Here is a 15,821-nt window from a genome sequence, read left to right on the forward strand (position 1 = left end):
ATCTAGTAGAACATATGGAGAGGTTATATCACCTAAAAGGAAAAGCTCTGTCAAGGTTCTCTAGACGCCATTCAGTGAACTAATATAGCAGCAAACAACACATTGTATTTGTAAAAAGTGGAGTATAGTGGATTAATGTCTAGCTGCTATTAAATGAAAGACTTTAGACTGCACTATAGTTTATGTCCAACCTACCTCTTCCTGTTGTAAATAAGTGATAGAGCATCCAATGTGAATGGATCCATGGCTGAAAATAGTCCCCAATAAATGCACTTTTTATTTACTACACACACAAAACTACAGTGTCCAGCTGTTTAAGTCCATAACTTCCAAAGAAATTGTCTTTGGCCCTATTTTTTTGTATATTTACTTATGTAGAAATGAATGCGCTCGTGGCTGAACGCAAGGTGAGGAACTCGGCAAGTATTGAGAGACAGACCGATGCGTTGTTGGTTTTGGTCTTTTGACAGAATTTTGTTGACAAAAAGAAACATACAGAAAAAGATTAACACCAGTATATCCTTTTCAGCTGGAGGCAAAACACACTGCAAACATGCCGAGACCTAGAAAAAGAAAACAAAATCGTTGGAGCAGCTCTTACCATCGATCAGGGGTGTTTTTTGTGTCCAGTGTGGGGAGCTGGGTATCTGCTGGCAGAAGCACCTTCTGTTCTACAACCTCCCCACCGTCGGGAATGTGGAAAAGGTCGCCTCCCTCTGCGTCAGCAAGGAAAGGCTCAGAATCTGGGTCGTATTCATAGGAGTAGTAGGACACCTCTGCCATGGAGCCCTGCTCCTCTTCACCTGGAGAGATCATCAAACCAAATGAGAGTTGGTAGAGAGGCCTTGATGAGGTTGCTATTGAATGGTTTATCCCAATATCAAAAGGTATCCTTTGAGGTCACTAGAAGGTTTACGGAGCGACGTTTGTACACACGGCTCTCTGTTTTGTCTGTTCTCGCACAAGAACGTTCAAGAAGAAGAAGAAGAAGAAGAAGAAGAAGAAGAAGAAGAAGAAGAAGAAGAAGAAGAAGAAGAAGAAAGACAAAGACCAAGACCAAGACCAAGACCAAGACCAAGACCAAGACCAAGACCATAACCACAAGGCACTTTTAACATCCTGTACATCTGAAGCTCTTGCAGCAATACCCCATCACAGACACTAGGGGGCCCTCCTCACCCAACATGTTGTATTGTCACATAGCATGCTCCTACAGACTCACTCTTTATTAAATGTTTACTCTGACAACTACTATGAATCCACTTTAACTACATTTGCCCACTTCAAAGTTTTAAGTGGAACACACTGCACTTTATGCTGAGGTCTAAACACACAACCACACAAAGAATATGTAAACATTTGATTCCTCAAGAGGGAATTTAAAAGTGACTAAAGCGCATTCACATTAAGGAACATTTCATCTCAAATGAAGCTGAAAGCCTGTGTGTCCGTTGTTATGTATGTTGTCTTCTGGTACAAGTTCACTAATAAGACAAGTCTGCACAGGAAAGCTAATTCCAGAGCTTCAGCTTCCTCCACTGTTCCAGTGGAAACTGTCAGCTCCTTGGCACCGGCCCGCCTTCACCTATTACACTCCCAATGCACTTAGCGGGCATGTCGTCAACATTCTAATGGTTTACAATGACAGTGTTTTTACAGTACTTATTCAATCTAATCACCCCCGAGTTATCAAAATCAAGGCGAGTGTGTTTGTTTGTCTGTGTGGGCGTATTTGCCTGTATAAGCATGCAATCTGTGTGTGTGTGCATATATAGATAAATACATATGTGTGTGTGTGTGAGTGCATAACAGCATTCCTGTGGTGAGTGTGAAGCGTTAGCTTTTGTACTACAGACCTTTGGCTGAGAGCAGCTTTGTGAGCTGCAGCTACCGGGAGCTGCAGGCTGGGAAACAAGTCAGTGCAGGCTGTGCCACATCACACACACACACACACACACACACACACACACACACACACACACACACACACACACACACACACACAGACACCCACACACACCTGTACACAACTGTAAACAACATTCACAGAGGAACACATATTCACCACATGCTATCCACAACACACGCACACAGCATGCATGTACAGTATGCACACTTCTGCAACTTGTGAATGCCTTGCAGTGCCTTTTTTAATGTTCTTGTTGCCAAATGCAACACAGCTACATCCTCCCCGCCGCACGCAGCCAAACATCCCATCAGGAATTCTCTGGCTGCCTCTCGGGAAGTGGCAGCTGATCTAAGCTCAAGCCTGCAGTGTGAAACCTATCCACCTATTTATCACACCGATTGGAGTCATGATGTGGTGTCGGGGGAATGTGCTGCCACACACACCACCTACGTCTCTGCTTTCTTCTCCTCATTTCTCTCTCCACCCTGCTCTTTTTCTCTCTTTCTCTTTCTTCTTTCATCTTGTCTGCCGCTCATCCCTCTTTAACTTTCTTCACCCCCCCCTTTCTCAGTTTTACATCCCCCCCAAAACCCTTTCATCTCTTTGTCTCGCACTCTTTCTTCCCTCTGCCCTTGTGAACTCCCTTTCTCCCCATTACAAAAACACACACAATTTACTAAAAATGGTATTTGCATACAAAATATGTCATGCCTGAACCGTCAACATTTATATTCAGCTGACAGAAGCCCAGATTTACTTTTAATGGATGCAGAATCACATTACATTCCTAGAAGAATCAAAGCAGACAAGGAAAGAAGTAAAAGCTACTGGAGAAAAGATATAGAGTAGTGCTGCCTCTGCTGCCGGGTACGTCTTAGAAGGCAGATGAAGGGAAGGTTGGGGCAAGAGAGAGGTGGCTGCAAAGCTGTGTATGCGTAGGGAGAGGTGTGGTAGATGAAGGTACCTGTGTGTACAGGCGCTGAGGGCTGCTCGGTTTCCTGGTTGGCGATTGGTTGCCTGTCCTCCACCCTGGTCTCCCCTGGAAATACAAACACATACAAACACACACACGTTAGATTATTCACATTTTTGTGGCCGCCACAGCACTTAAAACACTCGTAATGAATTCAACAGAGTTTCAGTGTTGCATAATCTAAATACTGCCCAGAAGCATTATCCACCCCACTGAGCAACACTTCTTGGCAAAACAATGATGTACACTCAGTCGCAACAGAAGCCTGCATTAAAATCTTTCCAAAAATAGCAGGGGCCAAACTATGGCCAGAGGGACCGTGTGTGGAAACAAATTGTATCTTTTTCCTTTTCCAAACAGGGAAATGGCAGCAGGAATCTCCCCCGCACAACCATACACAAACAAACAACGTCAGGGAGCTCTAAACAAAAATGAAATTCTTTTGATAATCTACAGCATGAACCACTTGGCACAAACTGAGGGCTTTTCCCACCAAAGTTTTGTCTATGCCTTTTCCCAATCTGCTCCACAACATGAAGGCTCCTTTGTTGTTGGGCTGCGCGTCGGAAAGGAATGTGACAAGGATTTCAAAGGGCTGGACAAAAGCACTCTGTCATTTGGAGAGAGCCCTGTAATACAGCACAGAGCAAAAGAGGGTGTGTGGGGGGGCACGGCGGGTAGCTCTCCTCAGAAAACTCATCCAGTAATCAGCTCAACACCTGAACAGCTGTTTCTACAGCTTAGATCACAGCACACACACACACACACACACACACACTGGACATGTGGACAATTACTCACATGACCACACACACACACACACACACACACACACACACACACACACACACACACACACACACACACACTTTAGTTGTAGCCAAGCCAACTGACTGTATCCAATAACTAAAACAGACACATACTTGTTTCTTCCAAAGGGAGGAAAAGTTCTGGGACATACTGTCAATGTCTGTGAGTTACAGCCCTTACAGCCCACCTATTGTAGAACTGAACAGTACACAGTTGGTATGAGCTCCTCTTGGCTGCACACATGTTTCAAAATAAAGGGAAACACAGACATCGAAGCAATTATTTCCATCCAAGTCAAGTAGCATTAGCATGATAATCAGGCTCAATTGCCTTTCGTGTTTCACTTCATTCATTCAGCCCGATGTTTTGTTCATGTTCGCCAACTTCTTGTTTTGTTTTGTCCTAACCAATCAGCAGCTGCCGAATTGGATGCTGGGAGCAGTTAACATTGTTCACATTGATCAAAGAAATATGTAGATTGAAGAGCCGGGTTTGTACATGGACTTACAACTGATGAGTCGATCTTATTCACACTGTCGCTACTTTCAACAAATGTAGTTAGCTATCGATGTCAGAAGATGACGACCACTTCTTAATCCTGCCTACTAAACTCTGATTGGTCGACCGTTTCTCAAACCAGAAGACCTGTTTAAAACCATGAACAAATCTAAAATGTGGGCATAAATTGAGAGGACTGGAACCATGTTTTGTAGTGCAAGCAGCAGCATGAGTGAATTATGGAGGCCGAGTAGTTGTAAAGCCAAAGTCCAGGTGACATCAGATGATGTGTGAGCTCTTACTGTGAGGACACTGGGACAGCGGAACCTGCTTGAGGCGTGTCCCATTTCGACAGGCAAACACCTCCATCTGACACTGGTTCTGGTAGAGCTGGCTGTCCGACCCACACACTGGCTCATCGTCGTAACCGCAGTCCCTGTAGCAAGTGCAACGTTCAAACTGCTCCTCCTCCAGACAGCCAAACACATTGTTGCACTGGTTTGCCTGCACAAAACCTAAAGAAGAAAACATAATTTTCAGAGGCCGATGAAAGTGGAGTGTCTCTGTGAATCATTAGAGGTGTAGCATGAGTCTCACCTATCCACTGATTGGTTGAACTTTCCACCTCATTGCAAGTGGGTCCATCACACAGCTCCCGTGCCAGCGGACTGCTCTCGCTGACGTTGTAAAACCGGGTGGCCTCAAAGGCTGCATGAAAAGCACAGACCCACACCAGCACGTTCACACATCCACACACACAAAACAATGATGACGCTCACCATAACTAGGTCATAAACTCGAAAGAAGAATATCCCAAAAGAAGCCACTTCCGAGCTTGGTGAGTTTCTAAGTTTCCCTGCTGTTTAAATCTTTAAAGAGCACTACTGGAGCGCCATAGTAGCCGCTTGGTTTAAAGCGCATTCCATATAACAGTGACGTCCCGGGCCAGTCGATACTGGCCTTGTGACCTTTGTTGCATGTCGTCCCCATTTATACAGTGTTCTCAGTCAAATGAAGGTAAAAATGACAACAAAATATGTATATCTTTAAAAAAGCAGTGCTTAAAATATTCATCAGATGCACACCTGGTTCATAGTAGTCATAGATCTTGACCGGAACAGGTGCCGTCTTGCCCACAATGAACTCCCTGATAGCTTGAAAGGCCACACATGTCATGCACTGGCTGGGGATCTAAGAAGGGGTGACAAACACAGAAAAAAAACTTACAAAAACACCCAGAAACACATACAAATGCATGTATATGCAAATATACAAATATGTGTACTAATATACTTTAATACACACACCCTTTTCCTCATCCACCTTCTCCACACATATAGTATTCTTTTAAATGAGCTCTGACAGACACAACACAGGAATTTGGATTAAACTCACCTCATCAAAGTAGAACAATACTTTTCTTCCATTCAGCTCATATCTCTTCAGACCCACTCGCTTGTCCATCAGCAGCTGTTGAGTAAGACAGAAGAAAGCCAGGCTTAGGATGTAGAAAAACACACAACACAACTGGATTCAAGAACATCTGTGCAGAAACGGACTTGAAGATTCTGGAATTTGTTCAGACATTTTGTAGGGCTTGTGTGTGTTTTTATGTCCTTGGTTGAGTAGAAAATATATGTTTAAATGCTTCCCTTTCCTCTCAGTTGCTTCTAGCATTACCCTGTAACCTAGTAACCTTACCTAAACCACCTAAATGTTAACATGTTACACGGCAACATCCTCTTTAAAAATGCCAGTTTCCCAAGAAAGCACCATTAATGCATACAAATTGAAAATGAGCCCAATACATGTCTCTCTCATGCATTGTATCTATCTGGATCCAGCAAATGCTGTGGCTGATGCTGAAAAGACTTTAGGCTGGAGGTGATTACGAGTACAAAAGGACCATTCATGGACAAAGAACACATGGCTTATAGTTAAGCCAGCTGGACATTTGATTCCAACACTAATGGACAACTAGTAGTCACGGACATGGACAATAGTAATCAGCACCACAGCGGCCTGGACAGCTCCGTCTCATGCTAACCAGGAGTTATTATTCACTGAGAGTAAATACATCACAGAAACCATGGATTGACGAAGGTAGCGCGTGCAGCTTGCATTTGAATGTGCTCTGTGGAATACAAGTGGAATTCAAGCCATATGTACTTGGCCATGACATGAGTGCGGGGTGGAAAATGTGCAGGTAACCAATCATGGAATTGGATATAGGCCTTCATTAGTTTAAATCAACAACAAGAAATCATAGCTTTCCTCTGAGATCGCATCATCAGTGTTTTATTCTTTAGAGACTTTCTGGTATTTTTGTGAACCTTGTGGATGAATGTATAGTTGGGTCGGACAAGCATGACCATATCTAGTAAATATGAGTGTATGAATGAGTAATGTGGAAGCTGTTTACTGCCAATTTGTATGTGTGCATAGAGAGCCAGCAGAGTCAATTCCCCCCAAGGGCCGATTTTTCATTCTGTCAAAGGTGGCAGCCTTTGGACAGCAGGGGTTTATGAGGTGCTCAGCCTGAGCTGGCGCCACCGAGAGACACACACACACACACACACACACACACACACACACACACACACACACACACACACTACCTGAACTGGTCTCTCTGTTTACAAAAGTATTGTTTGTCGATCTAGCAACTACACCTTGCCAGTGAACTCCCTTAGCTCAAATGTTATACCCAGTGTGTTCTGGATCGTTAAACAAAGCTCATTATATTGGGTGATAAGAGGCAATGGCTGCAGTAGCTCCAGTCACCCGACATCATTCATGACTACAGCGTCCATGAAAGCAACTAGACATGACTGTAGAAGCCAAGCTTGCCACCATAAATTGAGGAATGTAAGTGGCAGTCGGGCAGGCAGTAGTAAAACTCCAAGGGAGGCCAGCAGGGGTGTAAACTGAGCTTGTTAGCCACTACAACTTGGGTCAGCCTCAACTGACACACTCACAGGAGTATACGTTTGTATGTGTGTGTGTGCGTGTTTAACATCTCCCCAGGTAGCCAGAGAGGTGGCTCTTTTAGAGGTGGAAGCCTACAGACTGAGGCCCTATAACTGTCTAGTAATGAAGGACAGGCCTCTGATGAGTGTCTGGGGAGCTGACCTGGATTCAGCCCTTTAATGAATCATCTCCTTCTCTCGCTCTCTATCAGCAGAACCATTCCTCAAATCACCCATCCATCCTACGTCTGCTCCTCCTTTAATGCAGTCCTCTTGGTTTTTACGGTCTATCTGGTCTCTTCCCTCTGTCGCTTGCAAACTATACAAAGTCTGTACTACACAAGGCACAAAGAGGTGTGTGTGTGTGTGTGTGTATGTGTGTGTTTGGCCCAGAGAGGCCCGATGGCCTTTGACCCCGAGATGTTGTAACTCTACGGGGTCTGAGTTGGCTGGTCTTTCTCTTATCATACCCAAAAAAAACACCATGAAAAAGGACCCTCACCATAATGATCTTTCCCTTGCCAATGACACATACAAACACATGGAGACACATGTGTGTAACATGCAGCACTAAGAAGGGCCCGTCTCCTTTGAAGGAAGTCTTCAGAAGCTGTTCTGTCCATTTCCTTACAACAATGGAGATCATGTCAGGTAATTTGCCTCCTCCGTTAAATATTTACGCAACATCCTCCGCTGTACCAAAGTAAAAATGTCCATATGTAAAGTATTTATGCTGATGCGAGTATGTTAAAGGATGCATCCTGTGTGAGTGGACACGTGAGCAAAGGAGTCTACAAAGGAAGCCGGAGGAGTCTGATGAATTCCATGACATACTGCTTTTTCATCAAATGGCCTCCAGATGTGGACGCATCTGTCTCTCTTTCCACCTGCCTTTCAGTTTGGGGCACTTACTTGACTACTTCCACTGCCCTTCTAACAATCTGTGAGCCCCTTCCAGCTTGAATATTAATGTGATTACATACCCTCTCGAGACTTTCAACATCTGCTCGGAAACCGGAAATCATGGGAACATCTATGACGGCCATGTTGGACGATCCTGAATGGAGCCACCTACAGAGAGTTTGAGGTCAGGAGGGAAATGATTAGAAGCAGATCTGTGCATTTATGCGACACCAGCTTCTTTCCTTGTATATTTTTTAGTTTTTTACCTGGCACAAACTTCCAAAGAGATGTGGAAATCCATTTTGTCCTGGTGGGCGGCCGGGTCGTCATCATCAATGGGCGACCGGCGTTTCCGGTTGAGCTCAGAGCGGTTGGCAGCACGGCTCCGGGAGCGAGAGGGAGGATGACGGGAAGATGATGAGGAGGAGGATGGGGGCTGCAGGTGTCGCTCCTGAAAAGGCTCTTTCAGGTCCACCTTGAGCTGGAAGGCTGGCTTGGCCACTGGGTCAGGTAGGTTGTAAGACACATCAATCTACAGACACACAGAGAGCAGCGGGAGGGTTTATAAGAAGGATATCAATGAAATTGAGACTTTATATGCTGGAAAGGAAAAAAGGAAAAGGTTGCCAGGCTTTGCAATCCTGGTAATGAAAAAATGAAATCCCTGTATTGTGAAGTTACTTTAGCCATGCTAGCTGCTTGGCTCTAAGGATGGCTCAATTGGTCTGTTGGTTCACCATTTTGGTCCACTGAATTATTGTAACAACTGCTTAAATTGCCCGCAGAGGAGGAAGCCGACTGACTTTTCCTTTGGCTTCACCAGCGGTTTGACGATTTTGGCTTTAGTGGAATGTCTCAACAACCCTCAACAATGGATTGCCATGTTGGTGCAAACATTCATGGTGGCCTAAATATAGCCTCACAGGGCCACGAGCATGTCTATAGAGTTAGTCTTTAAGTTAATATTTAACTTTGTGATTAGGACATTAGGTCTTGAGCTAGTACACTCAATTATCCACTCTATAGGTTGCAGCTTAACCTTTTCATATGAGGGTATGACCAATTGCAAGCAGACAGAATGTGCATCAAATCAGCTGATAGTTTGTCATAATATCTGCAGGTTTTCATTTGTTGGCCATGAAAAACAATACTTTTGCATAAAAAAACAAAATGTATAACTTTGGGCATCGTCATTTGGAAACAAGCTACTTAAGGAGTTCAAATATTAAAGACCTCTGGCCTTGAAAAGACTACAAAGTCAGAGAAAAAGGCAGTGCTTTAAAGTATAAACCACTAATCATATTCACTTTACACAAGGCATGCTTTGAGGTCCATGCAATGCTTTGACGCACTTCTTAATTTCACTGAAAAATATTATTCCCAAAATTGTACACATTCTAAATAAATCATCCAGTCTGATTTAAAACCTTTGCAAAGCTACTAAATAATAATCCTGAGGCAAAGGACACATACTCATCACATACAGTATGTCTACACACACACACCCACACGCACACACAAGCACACAGGCAGGTCTCTTTGATTGCCCCACTCTAGTATTTCATTAGAGCCCAGGTGCTGCTGGCCTGAGGGGCTGTCAGAGGGCTGTGTTGACGCACGGAGAGGTGCGGATGGAGGGAAAGTAGAGAGGCTGAGAGGTGTGAAGAAAGAAATTGTGTGTTTGTGTGTGTGCGAGAAACCTGTTGAGGAGAACGAGTTGGAAGACGTTTCAGGCGCTGCAGAGTAGAGCACAACATCCTCTGCTGTAGCTGGCTAAGCCTCAGTCACAGCAAGTCGTATCTCACATGCACGTTTTTGAAACTGGGGTTGTAAACACCTTTGATCACCTTTTGCTTTTTCCGTCATGCCTTGTTTGGTTTTAAAGTCGACAAAAGTTTAAACACAGGTGATAAGAAGAGAGGACAGAATGCCATCCAACAAATAGGGAGAAGAAGGATTGGGTTTATGAAAGAGTTTTTGTTTGTCTGTGACAAGGTAGGAACTGAACAGCATCCTGTCCAGGGGACCACAAGTAATCAACAGGAACGATCAACACATTCCACAACAACTGGCTAAACTCTACCAGATTACTCCAATTCGAGGGAGGAATTCAGGCATTATGGGACCACTGTACCGGCAGATTCTTGCTGTGAGCTGATGAAGTAAGCCGAGCATTACGGTTCCCTTTTTGGATAATGTTCAAGACGGCAAATGTTTCTGTTTTTGTGAGCGTGTTTTGTGTACTACAATACCTGCATGAGACAGCAGCCCTCTCCTTTAGCGCTGACAAAAAGGCCTGTGGGGATACTGGGGATCTGAAAAAAGAAAGAGAGAGGAGAAAGAAGAGAAACAAAGAGAGTCAGAGGGGGCAGGGAGAGGTGAATGAGTCATTTATCAAGTGAATGAATGCTGTAGGCTGCTGCACTGCCACTAGTGGTTCCCTGGCTACTAACCAGCAGGCCTTAATTGCCCCCAATTAAGCTGACACCACTAATCACAGTAGAGGAACATGCCCGGCAGAGAACGTACTGCACTCTCACCTGAACCACTCTGGCTGTCTGTTGGAGCACTTAACACACACACACACACACACACACACACACACGCACGCACACTCGCACGCACACACACACACCCACACGCACACTCGCACGCGCACTCTGACCTGACCTAACACCACAGGGCCCTGGCCAAGGAGGTGCGTGCCCACCCTGTTAAATGCGTAATGCGTGGGCAAACAGGCCAATAAAACACGGTTTTAAATCAACAGACCAACAAGGTGCTTCTGGGAAACGCGGTGCAGTTAAGCCTGGTTTGTTTTGGCAGTGGAAAAAGGTCCTGGCTACGAAACAGCCGGACATAGAAAGAGGGATTAATGTTTAATGCCAGAGAGTGGCTTTGCTACGCAGTTGCTCGTCAATCACTACAATAAAGAGGGGAAAGTTTCTACGTTGCATTTGAGCGCTGGGGTTTTTCTAATGCCGCCTCTGAAGTGCTGGCAATCATTAGTGGAGTTGACGACTAATGCTGATAAAGCGAACAATCTCAAATCCGCAGCATAGCGAATCGATTGTCGTGCTTCATCTGCACAAGAAAAACAGCGAGGCTCCCGCTTGCCTGAAAGAAATCAATTCACGGTTTCCATGGATGTGGCTAACCTTGGCACTCTGAAGGAGCTTCTGGTTGTCCCTGTTGAGTTCAAAGGTCTCCTGGAAGTCGAGGTTGGTGGAGGCCAGTGAGATTGTGAGGTTGACCCCTCCTACATAGGACAGGATGGCGTACTCTGACAGAGCCTGCAGAGCTACACATGTGTCCTGCACAGGGGTGGAAGAAAAAAAAATTGGGATCAATATATTCTAAGCAGCATCTAATTTTCAGCGACTAACTGCTGCGTTATCAAAAAAGAGTGAACTGAAATTATTATTCTTACTTTCATTGTCATTTCTTTGATTAGTATTATTTAAAAAAAGTATTTGATTCGATCGTGGAATGAACCAAAGGACAAAAAGGGCTACCTGTGTGGAAGAGAAGCCACCCAGGGCATTCCTCTGCTGGGAGAGCCATTTGACCACAGGCAGGGCAGAGGCCACGTCCCCCAGGAGGGTGTAGGTCAGAAGACCGTATGCCGTCATCTCCACCTCCGCTGACACCACTGGGAACAAACGAGAATTAGATGCTTATTTGGATTCTGCAATTTATATGGAGGAATCAGACAATATCAGATCTGTGTGGGTGGACAAGGGGATGACAGAAAGCAGGGAGTAGTTAGTATACCTGACTGAGAGAGGCCATCGCTGAAGCCCATGAAAGTGTCCTCATCTGTCATAGTGCTGCCAGTCAGACTCCAGTGGGTGAGTCCATCTATGAAGACAAACAAAGGGAGATCATTATAGAGTGAGATATGACTCATTGTATCAATATCCAAATCCTCTTCCTAAATCTTTCAGCAGTTATGCAACCAGGCCCTGTGCCTTCATTGTACGTGGGGAATAAAATCTGTGTGTGTGAAAGTTTCAGTCAAGAGGAAAAGAAGGGAAATGGCCAAAGGAAACCAACATTGAGATAAGTAGTGGAGGGGAAAGGGAGCGGTGAAAATAAACTGCTGCTGCACCAGCAGCTTCTTTCAGTCACTTCTGTCCTATATAGGCTGTAAGTAGCCTTAGGGCACGAGGCTTTCACTGTAAACCTGCAATGGTGTAACGGTAAAGATGCAAAGTCATCAACTATATATTTTTTACATTTCAATATATTCTCACTTTTTTTTCTTCTGGTCAGTCAGTTGCTTGCTGACTGTTTCTCACAGTGAGGCGGTACCTTGTGTGATGGCCATGTGGTTGAGGCGGCGTAAGGCCAGAGGGGCGTACGGGCTGCGCAGCAGAGCCAAGGCGTACGCAGACAGGGCCGTGGTGTACGGGTCGTCCGCAGAGTACGTGTTGCTCTCCAGGAAATCCTTGGCTTTGGTCACTGCCACCTTCTCTTCCTGGAGCAGACAGGACGGGACAAACACAAGCGAACAATACAGTGTTTACAGTGTCATTTTCGTTAAAATGTTCTGAATTTAGTCTATTTTGTAGGATATTTGCAAGCAGATGCGCATTTATGTATATTTCTTCTCCAACTGGTGATACATGGTTGTTTAAAGCTGTAAATGTGTCCAAGTGCTGTACGTGAACTGTTCTTGTTATATTTTAGTTAAAGTGATTCAGCACCATTCAATACTTAATTTACATGTTGCTTTATTATGGAGGTGCCAACATATATAAATACAATATTTCAGATTTTTGAGCGTGGTGTTGATGGAAAAGCTGTTCTGCAATTCAAGAAATGTAAAATAAAGGAGTGACTCTGCTGACAAAGGAGAACATTGTGTTTGGTGGTTTGTAGTCAGTATTTGTGAAGTTTTAATCCTTAAAATTGTCAAGAATGGGAAAAGTACATTGATTTCCTCCATGTCCTCCACTAACGTACGCACGTAGACACACAAATCATCGTCGTCATCATCATCATCTCTCCATTCACAACCGCCTCCTCTACTCAGATGCAGTTATTGAATAAACATTAATTTTGGCCATTAAAAAGTTGACTTTCATCTCATGCAGATGTGACCTTCCCTCTCATCCCTGAGATGATAGGCCTCCAGAGCCACTCACTCTAATTGCAGCAGTTATCTTTTAATTAAGTGAAATTGGAGTGGGGTTGAAGGTTCTGCTTTGATGTGAAGGATACCTTTCCAGTTTTTATCTGTTGTAAAAGGACAAACTCTCAGACTCTATCCCTTTTGGATAGATACAAGAGAAGGAGAGACCGATGGATGGAGGGAATCCAGCAGTAGGGAATGCTAAATAAAGAGTAAGCTATGTGGACAAATGGCAAGCAAAGACAAAAACAATCAGAGGTACAGAGGCTTTCATTTTGCGAAAGTATTCAACACATGCTAAGGAGGATTCCACCAGAATCATGTTGCAACTCTTCCCCTTTCTCATGTCTTTTAGTGATTAGTGCTATTAGTGCGAGATTAAAGAAAAAGCAAGCTAAAAACAGAGAGAAAAGTAGGGCAACAAGTCAAAAACCGCAGAAACTAGACAGGGAGGAATGTAACCAAGGTGTCTTTCACGAAGCTTAATTGCCTCTGCTCGTCGGACCAACTCTTTTGATGTAGTCCAAAACGTGATTAGATATTAGATTAGCAGCACTGGGGCATGACAAATATGAGAAGGCTGACTGCCAGCACATCCATCTTCACAAAAAATCAGGAATGCAGAGATACGTCCACACACGACCTGGAAGAAACTTCACGGCAGGCTGGTAGGAAGAGCAAGTGGGACATTTAGCGCACTGGTTAAAAGACGTTTAACCAACGGACATCATGAATCCATTTTTACACCACTGCATCTGCTGTAGGTGGCCAGATCAGGCAAAGTGGAACATTTAAAAAAAGGGGGGGAAGGGCTTGTTAATGTACTGGCACATTAAACACTGTGAAGCTCAACACTGATAAGTGACCGTGATAGTAGAGGGGCACTGACTGTTGGGCTGCTTACCTCTGTGGTTATCCCGGTCTCCAAGAGCGCTGCTACCACATACGCTGTAAGTGAGATCTTCCCATGGATCCCTCCCTGTGGACAGAAGCATATATTAGAATAAGCACCTCTATATTGTGAAACTCACAGAAGTCTGAGGGATATTTGACCAAATCATTAATTCCATTAAATCATGTAAATCTGGGGTAGCTATGGGGCTGGACTTGATTTTTTTTAAAATGCCTCTGCTGTTCCTGCTTTTAACGCAACCCCCACCAAGACACAAGCCTACCTGCAGGTCTTTGTTGAGGATGCGTCCCATGGCGGGGAAGGAGCCGTCATCTCGCTGATGTTTGATGAGCCAGGACTTGGCGGCGCGAAGCTCCTCGGGGTCGATGAAGATGAAACCCCGAGACTGAGCAAAGGACTTCAGCACAAACGCTGTCAACCTAGATGAAGAAGAGATGGAGGTGGAGGGGTGAAGAGGGGAAGGAGATAAGAGAGGAGATAGATCTTTAGATCCTTTGAAACATGTGCTGACAAATTCCCCAAAAACTATGAAGACTTTCAATGAAGACTTTCAATCTGTCAATAGGGGAGGAGCGGGGGCCGATAGAGAAGACTGTAGATAGAGGGATGTTTTTGTCAAAGATAGACGGAGAAAGGACTGATATGTGGATAGACGGATCTGAGGAAATGGACAAAATTAAAGAAGTGAGGAGGGGCGCAGATTAGTGCGGCAGAGTTTGATCACCACTACAGGATTGCGGCAGCTGTGCTCTTGAGTATCAACTATCTTTCTGCATGTATGTTGGAGTTTCTCCAAAAGCATTCCGCGACTTACACAAACACGGATCCCAGGGACGAAGGTTGTGAATCTGGCCGGGCTGGGAGTGCAACTGAAAGTTTATGAGTCGTGGTTTTAGTGGGTCACGGTGGAGAAGGACCAGGGGACCCACGTGGAGAGGCCAAGGTCAGGCCTGGGGGACACGGCTGAGCTAATAAACACACGCTCATCCATAAACAACAGACCTCCCGGTAGTGGTCGAAAGCTGAAGTCTTTGGCCAACGACTCCTCGGTGACAGCGAGACATTCCATTACAGCGCCCCTGACCACAAGTGACTTACAGGATGAGGCATGCTGCCTTCCATGAAAAGAAAGACAGACAAGATGGAAATGAAGAAATAAACAAACTAGTTTTCTAGTTTCCAGTAGTGCTCACAGCTCATAAGTGAGAGCACAGTCCAAGAAAGAGCACCAGGGGAGATGAGGAGGTAAAAAAAGAACTTTGCTCTCATAAAGCAAAACACTAAATCTTCCCCGCCTGGAACCTGGATGTTATTCCTCCCTGGAGACAACACTAAGGATGAAGCTGCAAGCCTGTTGGAATTGTTATAATGTTAAGTAATATTGTGTCACTGGCTTTAAAGGTCAGTTCCCAGGGAAAGGTACTGCAGAGTGTAAATATGATTTAGTTTGGGGAAGGAAGGAAGCACTAGATATGCTCGCTTCCACCACTCCGCCCATGGCTGGGGTCATCCTCTCCCGATCCTCCCCGTTCTTTATTCTTTCCTCTGTTGTCTAACTTCCAAATTCCCTCTCAGAGCTACCCTTATCCAGCTCCATACTTCAAAGGGTAGATCTGAAGGCAAATAGAAGTCAATACATGGGTGTGCTTCATGATAAAGCCTCGGTTGATAAGCTTAATGGGGAATGTTATGAGTTGGACTACAGGAAT

General features: G+C 44.7%; 1 protein-coding gene across 1 annotated transcript in view; it reads right to left on the minus strand.

Moving 5' to 3' along the window:
• cpamd8 (C3 and PZP like alpha-2-macroglobulin domain containing 8) overlaps nucleotides 1-15,821 on the minus strand; it is a 39,637-nt gene that overhangs the window by 1,104 nt on the left and 22,712 nt on the right. The window contains exons 29-43 of the mRNA XM_079220735.1: nucleotides 14,375-14,531; nucleotides 14,104-14,178; nucleotides 12,377-12,542; nucleotides 11,837-11,923; nucleotides 11,578-11,714; nucleotides 11,221-11,376; nucleotides 10,315-10,377; nucleotides 8,329-8,594; nucleotides 8,143-8,230; nucleotides 5,586-5,660; nucleotides 5,276-5,381; nucleotides 4,788-4,898; nucleotides 4,493-4,705; nucleotides 2,874-2,948; nucleotides 602-803 (exon numbers count right to left, since the gene is read on the minus strand). Of these exons, the coding sequence (XP_079076861.1) occupies nucleotides 602-803; nucleotides 2,874-2,948; nucleotides 4,493-4,705; nucleotides 4,788-4,898; nucleotides 5,276-5,381; nucleotides 5,586-5,660; nucleotides 8,143-8,230; nucleotides 8,329-8,594; nucleotides 10,315-10,377; nucleotides 11,221-11,376; nucleotides 11,578-11,714; nucleotides 11,837-11,923; nucleotides 12,377-12,542; nucleotides 14,104-14,178; nucleotides 14,375-14,531 (1,977 nt within the window). The remainder of the gene's footprint in view (nucleotides 1-601; nucleotides 804-2,873; nucleotides 2,949-4,492; nucleotides 4,706-4,787; nucleotides 4,899-5,275; nucleotides 5,382-5,585; nucleotides 5,661-8,142; nucleotides 8,231-8,328; nucleotides 8,595-10,314; nucleotides 10,378-11,220; nucleotides 11,377-11,577; nucleotides 11,715-11,836; nucleotides 11,924-12,376; nucleotides 12,543-14,103; nucleotides 14,179-14,374; nucleotides 14,532-15,821) is intronic.

The sequence above is a fragment of the Taurulus bubalis genome, assembly GCF_910589615.1.
Source record: "Taurulus bubalis genome assembly, chromosome: 7".
NCBI lineage: Eukaryota > Metazoa > Chordata > Actinopteri > Perciformes > Cottidae > Taurulus > Taurulus bubalis.